A 15847-nucleotide genomic window follows, 5' to 3' on the forward strand; every position below is an offset into this window, starting at 1 on the left:
GACAGAGCTTTCAGAGGCTCTTAGGAAGCATCCTTGCCCTAGAAAAGACTGTTGAGTTCAGAGGATAAACTGCACTTCTCAGCAATGGAGGAGCAATATTTTTGAAACCCTCTAAGTAGAGGAGGATATTAAACCATACCTTCCCATAGTCGGGATGACAATCAACTCATATAAGACTCCTTCCTTTTGAATTGGAAGTAGTTCTTGAATATTCAGTGATAGGAAATACTGGTGCATGCATCCTGCAGCACAGTACGTATGTTCTCTAAACACATACAATTTTTGAGCCATTCATGTTTTCTTAGGATTTTTAATTTTTATTTTTTTTTTTACGTTTTTGAAGCAAGACAGGATTAAGCATAAAACAGCACCAAGCTATTCGATGCAGCCAAAACTGTTGCATTTCTCGGCATAAACAGAAGCCCTACTTCAGATGCCTTGGAGGCCTGAAGTTCGAAGGCAAGGTAGAAGTTTAAAGACTGCGTCAGGTGGGGATTCCTGGAATGGTATTTTCAATGTACATTTCAAATGTACATTTATACAGTCCTAAAATTACATTTAGCCCTTTGAAGGCAACTGCAAGGCTGATGTGGCTGCCGGTGAAAATGATTTTGACACCCCTGATCCATACTGTTAAATTAAACACAGCAAACTTGAAGTTTCTTGAAGTTGTGTGTATAAGGGAATGTGCCCTGTGAGAATATTGTTGAAAGACAGTGTAGAGTGGAGGGAAACAAAAATGGTGAATCTGGAACATGTTGTTTTAAGAAAGGTCTCAGCAGTTAAGTGCTGTCCCTGAAATTAATAAAACTATGCACACAGTGCTACTCTGCACAGGCCAAACCATCCCAGACACATCCCAGTTAAGCAGTATGGAAGGTCAGTGGTGCATTTTCCACCCCTTCTTCTACTGAGCTGCACAGGCATGGCCTGACATGTGCTGGCAACCAAAACCATGCCCAGAGTTCTATCTACAGAAGAGACAGGACTGACAGAGAGGAGTTGTACAGCTGACTTGCAGAACCAAGGAGACATGATCTGGCCCATTTAATCATCCAACAAAATGTAGAAATTAACTCCCACTATTACAGAACCTATATTATGAGAAGCTGGGTATCGGCCATCTTGCTCCATGTTGCTCCACCACAGAAGAACTGTGCTGGAAGTAAAAGGGCACACTTAGGAAATTATTTAACTGGTAGGAGGATATTTTTATGCTTCCAGTAACTTTGCAGCACACTGCAAATTGAAGCAATACAATCTTAACCTATCATGGCAGGATTGGCCCAGCCACGCACTTTCATCAGAATCACTCATTACCTGACTGCCATTCCTACAGGGTAGAATGGAACAGATGAACCTGAAGGATCATTTCTGTCTTTTATTGTGCTTGAAACTTATTTCTCAGTAAAACTAACCCTACCATCAATTAATTTGAAAAGAGGTCATTATGAATCTTTAATCACTTTTTTTTGTGTGTAATGATCTTCACTAAGGCTTTCATAACTATCACTCAGGTGTTTTTAACATTCATTACTGGAGGTTATCTATCTGATTAATTAATACATTTAACTTTGATGACAGGCAACACCACTTATTTAGATGCCACAAATTAATTCAGGCCTTTTTAGGTCACCTACTTTAAAAAGGCTAAATACAGTTCATCTCAGCAGCTCCAGCAATGGGAAGAGCTGTTAAGAAAAGTTGAGCTTCTGATCAGCAAGAATCACACACAGCACTGTCTTAATGGAGTTAAAAGTAACTCATAAAGAAAACTATCACAGTAATATGCTTCTCTACAAAGTGAAATTATATGTTCTTTAATCTATGTGTGAAATAAAAGGGAAGTTCCAGAGCAAAGTCTGTCATTTTTGTGCAATGTTAACTGTGTGTACAGGCACAAGGAAATTGGAACTTGCTTTAACAGATCACTTGATCTACTGAGCAGCTACAAAGTCAGCAAAGTGGACTCTACTGAAAGTCCGGTCAGTGAAATCTTTCTTTCACCTACACCTTCTTTTTCTTGACAACCATGCTGTCCTAAACACAGATATTGCTAAAGACAAAAGAACATTTAAAAGTTCAGAGCTGAAACACTGTACAAAAACACATCAGAGAGCTTAGCTGGCTGCAGTCTTTCTTAAAACAAAAATGGAAATTCATATCTGAAACTTTTTAATTGATAAAAAATGTTTGTAAGACACACAGGTGAATATGAATTCTGCTGCTTTTTGCAAATCAAATTAGATTATTCAATTTCAGTGCAATTTGAAAAAAAAAAAAAAAACAAAAACAAACAACATCAGGCCTTGCTTTTCAAAAAGTGAAAACTGAGAAAAGCAAGGCCAGAAAAGCTGGATAGTAAGTTTGTCGGGCTTGATTTTCTCTTCCTAACCCTCTTTTTTAGTAATTTGAGGAAACTGACAGAAGCCTTACCTTTAACCTTAGGAATTATGTTAACATACCTGAAAGACTATTTACTCTCTCCCTTTCCAAATAAAAATAAAATGCAGTAATCTTGCTTCTGGAAACAAATAAATAAATAATACTGGCTTTGAGTAGAATCACACTTAATAGCTCCATCCTTTTTTTCAAGACTTCGTGGCAAAGATCTGGTTTATGAGACTGAATCAAGCCTGTAGATGAAAACTATGGCCAAGGTTTCTGTTATTTAGGCATATTGGACTTTTGCTATAAACCTTATGTGACAGAAGAACTCCAGCATGAACAAAAAGCTGTCACAAACGTCACTGATGTCCATTCAAAATCAAGGAATGCTACCTTGAGCTTGCCCTCTGTAGTAAAAATTTACACATTGCATGCCCCTTCCTTAGCAAATTGTTCCGGATCCACCTTTAAGATCTGTCTGTTAAGTAGTTTAAACAACCTAAATCCTTTGACAATGCCAGTCTAGTGTCACCTGGATTTTTGTTTACAAACCAAACATATTTGGCCCAGTTTGCCTCAATGAGTTATAAAGTCATGGCTCAGCAGAATCAGGTGCTCTGCATATTTACATTTTTCATTCATGTTTAAACAGTGCAAGACAGTAAATACTGCTGCAAATGATCTTGCAAATAGATACAGAGAACCACTGGGTGGGATTTAAACCAGCCAAAGGCAACATGCCTGATTCTTTTCTCACTTATAGTAGTGTTAATCTGGGACAATTTCACTCAGAAGTGATTCTTTGGAGTGTCCTAGAAAAGGAAACATCTACAATGCAAATCAAACAGCATGAAAAGGTTCAACTTACAAAAATCTAAAAATCACTTTTACTTCTATACTGAAGCTTCTCACTCTTGACTGTAAATTAAGGAACTTCCAGCTAACCTTAGATTTGGCAAAAGTAATTAATTCAAACCCTAAATATTTGGGGAACAGTAGGGCAGAGACTTTTTTTTTTAAATTTTTTTTGTTAATGGTCTTGACTGCCCCTAAATCTTCTCATTTGATACTTATGGTTTGAAAGTGGTAAAAACGTAGCATTAGTGTATCAGAAACCTGACAGGAGAGCCTGGTTAACTGATTTCATATTTATATCATTCACAGACAAAGGCTGTGAATTAAACTGGCAAGTCTGTGTAAAGCTGCTTGAAAACTCAAGTCCCTGCAAACTCAAGCAAGGCACCCAAAACTGTGGGAATAATTGGCCTTGAGGCCTTAAGGCTTCTGTTCCTCATCTGACACAACCTCAGGTCAGAAGTACTGTGAAAATGAAGCCATTTATGTTTCTGAAATGCTCATACAGTAAAAAATGTTGATGAGCAACACAAAATGCACAAAAAAAATAGCACAGCACAGCACAGCACAGCACAGAATAGAATAGAATAGAATAGAATAGAATAGAATAGAATAGAATAGAATAGAATAGAATAGAATAGAATAGAATAGAATAGAATAGAATAGAATAGAATAGAATAGAATAGAATAGAATAGAATAGAATGGCACAAGCCATACATGGATCAGTTAAGAGAAAACAAACTATCTAGTAGCAGTTCACTGAAGAAATACAGTCCATTCTCTGCACTGAATGAAGCTGGGATGGGCAAAACAACAGCATTAAGTTTGTATGCACAAGGCAATCCAAGAGTATCTCAGACAACTTCAATTCTGGCATTTCCTAAAGTTCATATGCTTAACTTTTCAATATTAGTATCATTGTAACCTGTTTGCATTTTTGCTCTGTGTGTGTAACAATAAGAGAAAAAGTGTGCATACAGTGTAATCATGATAACTAAATATATATGGAAATTAAATTTCTAGTATATAAAGGGTTTATAACAAGTTAGTTTTAAGGACTGAGTTTAGGGATTATTTGTATAAGCTCAATTCAGATGCTATTTAGTCCATTCAAATGTTTACATCACTTAATATAAGTCCCACACAGCTCATAAATGAAAAAAAAAAAAAAAAGCTTTTTAGTTTTACATTTGCTTTACAAATATCCTATGTTTGTAAAACAATACAGGAAAAAAAAAAAGTGACAACAATTTCCCACGCAGTGACATTTTCACTGAACAAATTTATTTGCTAAGGTACTCAAGAAAACAAATCATAATTCCCACTCTGAAATATTTCCAAATAATATTTTTAGGAAAGTTTTCCAAAGCATAAAAATATTTAGAATGATAAAAAATATGTAATGTTGGAAATGTTCATCCAATGAAGTCTAATTTACTCGGATCAAAAGTGCATCTCACCACACAGCTTTTGCATTCAGGAAGATCAGTGCAGGTAGGAAACTCTGTGTACAGTTACTTCTGCACACACCTCTCACTTTAGCAGAGAGTAACTTTATGATGACCTTTGCAGATCAGAAATGAAACCTCTTCCTGACTGCCTGCAAAGATCAGAATCTTCAGAATCAAACTGAAGTTTTGCTCAATATTTTCTTTTTCCTTTCCTTTCCTTTCCTTTCCTTTCCTTTCCTTTCCTTTCCTTTCCTTTCCTTTCCTTTCCTTTCCTTTCCTTTCCTTTCCTTTCCTTTCCTTTCCTTTCCTTTCCTTTCTTTCCTTCCTTTTTCCCCACTAATGAATGCTTACTGGGGATTATGACTTACTTATTATTATCGCACTTACTCTGAAAGGAGGTAGAAATTCTACACTAATTTACGTCTAACAAGAATAAACATCAAGATGATTCCTAGTTCCTTTAGAAAAAGCTCAAAGCTGTAATAAATTGCTTCTAATTTCAGTATTACAAGGCATATGTGTATTTTTTTTTCCGTAAACAAAGGAGTTTGTCACTTATTATTAAGGGATATTTAAAATACTCAGTATTAGATGGAATTGCAAAAAATCTCTTTGTTACTTTTATTCCACAGTAAAGCGATAACAGCTGTCACAGTTTGTTCATCTCAGACATAAAGGGATTTCCTAGGAAATGGAAGAGGAACCGGTGGCATTAATTTTTTCTCTTGTCTTTATCTGCCACCTCGTGGTTGCACAGAACAGGTCTCTGCTCCTTAATACTGCACACTACTCTTGACAAGCTATGAATTCAAATGTTGTGAGACATGTTCCTCTGATAGCCCATAAAACCCCCTTGCCTTTTTCACATACTTTAAGGCCATTGATGCCTAACTCTGGGATTCCTCATCTACTTGTCTGTGGGTAGTATCAAAATAAAACCATTGGACAGATTAAGTGATACTTACCTGCAATTAATGTTTTTTTCTTCTCACAAAACTGTAGCTCAAAATATTTTATGAAACAGCTGGCAAAATCATTCAAGGGTGTCTTAGCATGTCCAAAGGCCTCCAAGATACAGTTTACCTGCAAGACAATGGTAAAGAAGTAATAAGAGAAGAAATAAAAGCAAAGATATTTCTATAAACATCAGTGAGGTTGGTTTGTGATTAATAACTGAGAAAAAAAAAAGTAAAAAAATAATTTTTTGGCTTCAAATTTAACAAATTCCTTGAACGTGTTTTTTTCTTTTTCTTGTGTGTTTGTGGGTTTTGGGTTTGTTGTTGTTGTGTGTTTTGTTTGTTTATTTTTTTCCTACATTGAAGTAAGACGGCTGCAAAGAAAAAAATAGTGGAAGCTGTAAATGGAAGGGGAAGACAATGGCTCACACTTGAGTCATGTCCTTACAGGTAGTTGGATACATGTGACTGGAGTCATATGTCCAGAGCTGTCATGCTTAGCAAAAAGATTAGAAGCTTTGAAGGAAGCTGTGCTTGTAAAGTTACAATCAGTCAATATTAATAACCAACCAAAGGAATTTAAAAGCTTTATACAATACCAGAAATGGCACAAATTATTGATTTAAAATAGAATTACTTTGGAATTACACTAGTGAAAAAGTGAGAAAAAAAGAGTTTCTGACTTTTTTGTGGCATCTCTCAGTAATACCTTTCTGTATTATATCTTCATGGTCACAGCAATTATTTTAAAAATGTTAAAAATTTAAAAAATAATAAAAAGTATAAAATATACCATCTTTATTCCAAGTATTCCTCTGCATTTACCTTTTTTTGTATATAACTGGTTTCTTACATTAACTGGATTCTCTTCGGCACTTTCCTCTTTTGCATCCTAAGAATTTAATTGCAATATGGCCGCAATAGAATATTGTTCGGACATTAAGAGTGGTTTGCTGAAGCTGGATGACATTGATGGGCAGAGGCAGGAGGGAAGGGGGCTGTGGAGTAGCACCGATAACGTCTGGTTCCAGTCACAGAGAGAAAACTCTAAAAATCAGGCCCTTCAGAATTATTAATTAAAACAGCCATTTGTGCAGTAGGTGGCAGCAGAAAACTAGTCAGCCTAGTTTTGGTTCTACTCCAGCAGAGCTATTTAGGATGTATTTTTTCATTAGGCTAATTCAGCACTTTGTTTAACCTGTGCAGCTTTATTAACTTTAATAACGTGATGCATAACTGCAGCAGGAATAAATTCAGGCTACTGTATTCATTAAAGCACCTTAAAAGGCAACTAAACTAAAATCTGTACTTGATTCCCCCTGGGAGGGATCTGCTCTATCTAGCTTTGCTCTCTGAAGTCAAGTGTCCCATCTAAGCTAACTACAAAGGATCTTTCTATAACCAAACAGCAACTCATTTGTTTTAACATGTGATGATTCTCCTCTGCCCACATTGACTACGACACATTAACACACATGGGTACGTCTATATTATTAAACTAAACAGGACCAGGAGCAGGGCTCTCTATCCTCTACAGTAAGTGGCAAGGTAAGGTTCACATTCAGACATCTACCTCATTTTTGCAGAATAGGGTGGACATTGGACATGGTCCCTGGCACATGGTACCTTCTGAACCATGTGGCCAGAAGACCTGTTGGGGATTTAAACTGTGTCAGGGAGCAGGGTAATAACTGCATGTTAGGGATGGTTGTTCAGTTTACTATATAGATGTAGAGTAGGTTAAAGAGGTCTACAAAGTTAACTAATTTTTAGATGGAGAAAATTAGGCCTGTTCAGCCCCCTCCCACAATGATTCCTGTTCTTAGCTAAGGAGATCATCTTATCTTATTTGCACTGGATCATGATGGTCATTCCTCAGAACTTTCCTGTGGTCAAAGGACAAGTTGAAGTGGAGACAAGACTATCCTCCACAGCTCCTGAGTCCCACTGCTGTACTTGGAAGATCTGACCTGAATTTTGCAGCTCTACTTGAATAACATCTATGGTTTGATCAGTTCAAAACTGTAACATTTGTGTAGGTAGTAAATGAAAAAATACACAGTAGAAATAGATCTCATTTGTAGATCTGGCTCTTGTGTTTAAATTAAAGTGTACTGTCCCTGTATAATGATATTACTGCACCACTAGGCTTTAAAACTTCAATTTTAAAAAGTGAAAAATAACAAAAGTGTCCTTAATATTGTCACATGAAACCTGGATTAAATGTGTCAGTTTAGGAACATCATCAATGGATCAGATAACACTGTGAAAAATGCTTTAACACAGCAATTGTATGACTACACAAAGTAAGGCCACAGCTTATGCAGTTGTAGCATTTTCAGCATCATCAGGCTTTTTTAATCTCTTCAAAAAACACAAATGCAACACTGTTTTCTAAAATCCACTCAAAATTCATAGGACTTTTACTACCTTATCAGCTAGAATGTACAAAATGTGAACTAGTAGCCTTTTGCACATCCCAATAATCCTGATTTGTAGATTGTCTGTTAGTGCCAGGTGTACTTCTGACACTATTTTATCATCTTTCTGGACAGGATCATGCATAATTCAGGAAGAAAGCAGTATGTTTTGAACTATGCATATGATGCTATTAAAAAAATTCACAACAAATTATTCTAGAGCTCTCTTGAATACCATATATGTGGCCGGTGAAAGCTAAAAAAAAAATATATCTCAAGTTGAATATAAATGCTGTCGAGGAAGGTCACCAGAGTGAGTGAAATAATCTAAACATATATTAAGTATGAAACTCAAAACTCAGTTGTGATAATGCAGACTGTGCTAAAACATTCAGTGTAAATCTGTTTCTGAGCTGGGATCATCGGGAAAGACAATTTTTAGAATGAATATGAATTGGCAATCTAGGGGTAGTGTTACAGCTGTAACAACTAAACATGAGATGCGATGTTCAGTCAAAAGAAAACTGAAAATTCATAATGTAGCGGAAAGGAGATAAATTCATCTGATATATGAAGCAAGTTCTCATGATTTCATGTTATGCACTGGGCAGAATTCTGCTCTGCTGTGGGAATAAAATACGGCAGAAATACTCAGAACTCTTGCCTATTTCATAAATATATTTAGCATTTAAATGCTAGGCCATATACCTTTGTTTAGTCCTTGCAGTTTTCCTGCAAATTTCCATTTTCTGTCTTACATATCATTACTTCAGGTGTCTCAGCACTTCTTACACTGTCCAGAGAAGCAACACCACAACCACAGAGATAAATTTATTTACTACAATTAGTACACATTTAGGAGACAGTAACTTGTCACATAAATGCTTCCTATTCACTGAAACATTGTTTTCCAAAGTCACCAAAACATATATTACAGAAACAAATCTGACCTCCAATTTTCAGTTTCCTCTCATCACATCAATGTGAACTTGACTTTGTTCTCATTCATGTAAATTCAGGGAAAGAAACCTGCTTTGACTTCATTGGTGAAAATAAACCCTTCACGAGCTTCTGCACAGCAGATGCCTTTTTCCTTACAGTTCAAATGTCTTTGTCTGTCCAAGACACAGAATTTTGTTTTGATGTACTCAGTGATCAGAATGCTACTTACATGTTTGATCTTTGTATCAAAGGCATTTCTGCTGGAGCTGGCTCTGCAAGTGAGGTGCCTCACTATCTGTTTGCAGGCTTCAGTCTTCCCAGAACCACTCTCTCCACTGCAAGATTACAGGCAAGAAAGAGAAGGGGGAATAATTGTTATTTTCACATTTGATATGTTATTTATATTCTCTCCTAGCTCTGTTTGAATGGATTTAAGATATCTCAGCCAAACTTTCATTTCAAATAACAGAAGGTTTATGGATGGCAAATAAAGAGCAAAATATCAGAGATGACAGACTGGCTGTCTATGTTCATGAGGGCTGTCACAGCTGTCAAACTGTATTGTCTTGTACCACAAGAAAAGCCAATCAAACCTAAAGATTTCAAGCCATTTTGAAGGTATTATTTATAGCAAAGATTTTATCTCCTCCTTTATCTCTGTCCAGCAAAGAAGCCTGCTCATGCTGCCTGGTTCCCTTGGCAGATGGGGAACTACTGTGGTAAAGATAAAGATGGCAGTCAGAAGGAAAGGAAACTGTAGAATACAAGAGGAAGAGGGAAAGAAAATAGCAAAGGAACAGGAAGAAAAAGATTATTGATTTTACAAACTGCCCAGTTTCTGCAGTGCAATACACTGACTTCAGTGATCCTGTTTCACTTAATTTCTTGCTCATGGTATGGAATAAATATTTCAGAGAATGAGAATCTCTGAGGGGTAAAATGAGCAAATAAGACAAGGTAAAAGACAGTATGAACAACAAAGGTAGGAAGAAACAATAGAAAAGTGGAGGGATGGAGGACAGAAGCAAACTCAATGGTGTGCTTTAAGCATGGAAAAGGAAGGAAAAGAAACAAAAGAGATGTGAAGAATAAAGTTAGTGAAGCTTGGTTAAGAAATTAATGTAATAATTTCTTACTTGAATTATAAAAAGTTGCTTTCTTTTAGAAAACTGAACCAAACAAAACGTAACCTGATGCTTCTCCTTTGCTTATCTGCTTGACCAAATTTAAAAGGTTGTTTCTACAACAGCCAGTTAGACTTTTCACAAGTACAATGGCCATGCTGGCTAGTCAGTCAGTTATCTGTATAGTTCAGTTTCTGAAAATGAGAGGGGAGCAAAATACAGTACCTGTCTGGTCATTGCTTTATCTTTTCAAATCTCACTTGTAAGGAGAAATAAATTAAATAAAAGAAGAAACAAAAGAAGGAAGGACAAAAAGGTCTTCATATTTAGACAGGGATGGGATCTTTGCACCATTTAATGTCATTCAACTCTTACAGGATGTACATGCAGCTCTGGTGAATATCTTGTTTTTTGGCCTGGTAAACTGTAGCCTTAGGTGACAAGACAGATGTCTCATTACTATATGTGATGTGTCAAACTGTTTTTACCTATGTCATCGTGTTTCTATGATGAGCTGGAGTCTTACCCTGGACTTCAAACTCCTATTGGCATCAGTAGGATGTTTGTGGTCCAAGACTGCAAAGGTTTGCAACCTGGATATTTGCTATGCAAAGACCTCAAATAATAGGACACAAACCTGTATTTAAACAAGGTCTTAGAGCGAAAGAAATAATTTCCAGTCAAGAATGCCACTGTCATAGCTAAAATGAAAACAGTATCTCTACAGAATTGAGAAGTTGCTCTGTAAGTGCACTATCCCTTGCTCAGATCTTCAGCTTCTGACTTTCTGATGACTTCACTCTCCAAATGTTAATTGTACCATTCTGCCTCTGTTCTTAAGAAGTAACATTACCCTTCTGTCTTTATAAAAGTTGTGTCCAAGTTCCATGTTTCTTTGCCTGTTAACACTAACAGGAACAGAAAAAAAAAAGTGAAACAGGGCATTAGTTTTGTGATACTCCTCCCCGCTAGAGACATTTCATACTCTTGCAAATCGCAGATCCTATGCCTGTGTTATCCAGAAAGTCAGTGAGCTTAGAGATAGATATAAATCTATGTTGCACCATCACTCCTACCACCCACTAACACTGGCCAGTCCTCTGGCACCTGTGTGTCACAATGATGAAATAATTTTGTCCCTCCACAACATACTTAATCCAAAATCACAGCTGCAACCTGCTATCACTATACCACAGCTTACCAACAAGGTTAGAAACCGTGGCTCTTTGGTTATTTCAGCTGTTAAGGAACTTCTCTGAAATTAAAACCTCTCTGAAATTTAGTACAGTCACAGTTACAGACGATGCCACTGAGCAGAATTGTTCATATATATGCTTGAAAATCAGATCTGAATTAATTCATAGTTTGTAAGAACTCACAGCTTGTCTAATGTGTACTGCCCTTTATATCCAGCAGATAAATATTTGTATTTGTATCATTCTGAGGGCTGAACAAGACATAAAATTTAACAAATTTTTGTAATCTTTTATTATTTTGCTTGCTTAGGCCAATCTTCATCTACCAAAAGTAGCTTCTTTAACAGACGACTTTTCCAGGATTAGTAGGATGGATTTATTTTTCAAAAAATCAAAAATCAAAAAATCTTTCTCACAAGTGGAAAAACTGGGAGGGGAAGTGGGGGGAGGAGAAGAAGGAATGCTAAAGTAACATTTGATACGCTTGTGATTGTTTTTGAGTGTTACAAAGCAGGCATGCAAATTATAATTACAAACAGAAAACAGAACAAAGGAAACAGAGTGTTCACCATTAGTTTCCACACTTAACAATTAATTTGTTTCCCTTTTTAAATAAAGCTCTGTCCTGGTTTCCACTGAAAGCTAACTGTGGCCCAGATAACACAGGACCATGCGAGAGTTCACAAAGTGGACAGTTGCTGCCCCTTCTTCAATATTTCTTCCCAAGATTTCTGTTTCCTAAACCTTGCAGTGACACAAAGATTGCAGCGACTACGAAGATTTGACACTCTCAGCCCAACTGTTGATTTTACAGTGACTGACATTTTGTCCAGCAGTGTCACAGGAGCTTATTGACTCAAGTGGTTGCCAGAGGGGCTCAGGATTCACTAAGAACCTGGTTGCTGAAAGGGAGACACAGTGTCACTTAGTTGTTCTGTGGATTTCAAGAAAGAAATGCTATGTTAGGTAAAGTTTCAATTGCTGATATAATTGTTTGGAACATTTGGGGCAATAAATAATTTAACAATGAAAAAATAATTTGTTACCTTGAGCCAGATCTTATTTATTCCATTTACTTTGAGGTGGAGTAAAATTTTTTGTAATGTCCCCATTGTCCACAGTATCTTTGCTTTAACAATTTAATTATGCTTAGAGAACACTTCCTTTTCTCTGTTTTAAATAACTGCTTCAACACTGTATTTTTTCATAATGTAATTTACAATATGAACATTGGTTTCTTATGACTTTTGGATGGACTGCCTTATCAAAGTGGAGGAGAAGTTAACATTGCAGCAGAAAAGCATTCTTCCCCAGCAAAACTTCATTAGAAAGCATTATGAAACAGACAAAGCAAAGCTGGCTTATTTCACAGATAAAGAAGGTTAAATTAGGAAATTAGCAGAGATAGTGTACTCCAAGGGAAACGAAAATGAACAGAGAATTTGAAATCCTGTGCTACCAAAGGGCTTTAGGGAAGTTCCAGTAATACTCATTTTATTCCTCCTTTGGCTTTGTAACTTTCCTATATAACTACCTGAGGGAGGTCCTGATTCCTACTATATTTCATTAATTTTTTAGTAGGACCTTAAATACACCTCTAGTCTCCGTATCTTAAAATAATATTCATAATTAGAAAAACAAACTCTGTTTTTAAATAAAACATTAAAAACTAAAATTGTTAGGAAAAAGTCCAATTAAAAGTGCAAAACTTCGAAGACGTGAGAGGCAAACAACTCAAGGTGTTCTACAACCAGAGGAACCAAAGAAGCTACACCCTGCAAATCCACTGCACTTGGATTAGCACCCAGCTTTTCTGCTGTCTTGGGCCAGTCTAGCTGGGCTACTGGCACTGCTCACACCAGTGAGCTCATTGCTAAAGCACGTGGCTGCTGGACAGTCCACACAAAGTGCCTGGATGTCACCTTTCAGAACAGCTGTGGTTGGAGGTACAACCCGCCTTCAGGACAGCTCCCCAAAAACTACAAAGCCTGTGTGAACACCCCAGCTCTGAGACCTCTGTGGCTGCTGGTGGCCAACAGGTTCAAAAGTTATTGGGTGGAGCGGGACTTAGATGTGGACAGACAGAACCATCACGTAGAAGTAGTTAAGCCCACCCAAAATAGTCAGAAAATAGCAAGCACCAGGCAAAATCTTAAGAATTAATTCCTGCAAGTACTGAGAAGTACATCTTACATACCCTCAGTTTCTGCATTTTAGTCAGTTTCATCTATATACTTATGAATTCAGATAACAGCATCATTGTGGTTTGGTGTCAATTCCAGTACAAATAAATGCTATAAATCATCTATTTGTGGAAAAAAATGACACAACATAAAGCATGTAAGGAGGAATGTACCTGCCATTTCAGAACATATAAGTGACAGGGTTTTATTGTTTGCATTTCATTTTCAGTTCTGACCAAAAGTGCCACATTCAGAAGTGCAGGAATACTTAAGAAAACAAACAACCCTACTCCTGCATTACTTGAATTACAATCAGAAATGTTGGAAAACTTCCAACAGATTTCACTCATGTAAGATTTCCACCAGTTTTAAAGGAAGATGTGAAATTTAGTACTACAAGTTCCCATCCTGATAGTAAGATATAGCTAGGGAAGAGAAAGAGTAAGCTTGCACACTTTTGGAGGGTCACGGTTATTTCTTTATTCTCAGTGTGCAGAGAATGTAAACGAGACACTGGTTCTTGTTTGATGACTGAGGTTTCGATATTTGAAGTAGATATGTGTAAGCGATATCGCTAAATATTAAATAACATGTTTTATATCATCAGTAGTGCTATCTGTAACTGAACAACCCTGTGTGTTAGCTGGAAACTATATTTCTAAAGTAAACTAAACTGGAAAGCACATTTCTAAATGTTGGGTTTTGGTTTTTTTTTTTAATAAGATGTCCAAATCTATAACTGTACTGCAGTAGACCATTGCACTTATAATACATTGAATTATAATTCGAAAATTAAAGATTATTAACTTGAACAGAATGTCTGTGTGATGCCAAACTGAGGAAATCAAAAGCTTTCAAGGCTTTCTGCTTTAAAAGACAAGGATTTGTCTCTGTTCCAGATTATTTGGCTTAAAAATGTAATTTATATCACAACAAACCCATTGGATATTGACATTCCTGGCTGCTAACACATACAAAATTATAACATTTCATTTGATATATTCATTATGGGCTGGTTTGTGGTTTTTTTTGATTCAGCAAATTAAGCCATCAGTATCCCATAAACCATTGGCTTCATCGACTAAGGATCCTTAGCTTCTAACAAACCAATAAACTATACTTAGGCTTCCTAGACAGCTCCTCACTTATCTTATCAGTGCTTGCTGCATTCTCATATCATGAACAGCAGGAGAAAAATGCAGATAGAAGGAAGTTTTTACGAGAAGTCAACCTATTTAAGAATGTAACATCATCTTATTTTATTTTGTAACTTTCATACAAAGTTCATACAAAGTCAGCTCTTGGTGTTAAGGATACATAAACGATGGTGGCTTTCTATAAAATAGAAGTAATTGTGAATAACTGGTAGTAAACCCTTCAAGAATTTATCCAAATTCTTTCGGATTGTAAAACACTGAATTTCAGTGAGTGAACACTTGATCAGATGTGAAGTGACTGGGGAGGGGAGGAAGAACAATTTAAATTCTTGCAACATGGTAACTGTGTGGAGGAAATTAAGAGTATAGCTTCAGAAGACAAGAAAGTAAGTAAAGTGTGAAAAGACAGAGAAGGTGGCAAGGCTGATCCAGATTATCCTGAGAGTTTTATTTTTGTTTTGTTTTTCCTTTTTTTAATCAATTCAGTAGCTTAATAGGATGTTTAGGGGAATAGATAGCAGCAGAAGACCAAAGTCATAGAGAAAACTGAAAGAGGCAATGTTAAAATGAAATAGTAGTAACTATTTTATTAAATTTGGAGATGAAAACACAGCTTCACACAGTTTAAATGGGACATTATGAAAGTTCTGCAAAATAAAGTACTTTAACATTGCTGGAAATTGTAGAACCTAAAATGCAATTCTAAAGCTTCTTTAAAACATAACATTTTTACCATGGAAAAACAAAGTTTTGGCACAGAAGGGTTGCCATTGGGTTTTCAGAGGGTTCTCTTTCACTAGCAGTATGTAATAATGTTACACTAAGAATCTTATCTCAAATCTCTGCTAAATCTGCATTCTGGAAAGGTAAGGTTTTTAACATAATGCAGGTAAAACCAGAAATGATAAATTTGTTTAATTTATAAATTAGGGGCTAGTAAGTATTTTTACAAGATATATTCTTAATTACATGAAATTTATAAAGACTATAGCAATGATAGAATTAGTGGAGCTTTGAGCTAACACATTGGAGGGCACTGTCTGCTCCTTTGCTCTTGCAGAAGATGTTTCAGTGTCCACTGCCCATTCTATCTTCTGTACATTCATACCACATACACAGCCTCTGCAAAGTGAACTATCTACTTGCAATTGTACGATTGTTGGAATACTTTGCC

The 15847-nt window shown here is 36.3% G+C and overlaps 1 protein-coding gene across 1 annotated transcript in view; it reads right to left on the minus strand.

Annotated features, from left to right (window-relative positions):
- MYO16 (myosin XVI) overlaps nt 1–15847 on the minus strand; it is a 379702-nt gene that overhangs the window by 157105 nt on the left and 206750 nt on the right. The window contains exons 14-15 of the mRNA XM_082054681.1: nt 9243–9348; nt 5661–5778 (exon numbers count right to left, since the gene is read on the minus strand). Of these exons, the coding sequence (XP_081910807.1) occupies nt 5661–5778; nt 9243–9348 (224 nt within the window). The remainder of the gene's footprint in view (nt 1–5660; nt 5779–9242; nt 9349–15847) is intronic.

The sequence above is a fragment of the Streptopelia decaocto genome, assembly GCF_964273445.1.
Source record: "Streptopelia decaocto genome assembly, chromosome: 1".
In the NCBI taxonomy this organism is placed as follows: Eukaryota; Metazoa; Chordata; class Aves; order Columbiformes; family Columbidae; genus Streptopelia; species Streptopelia decaocto.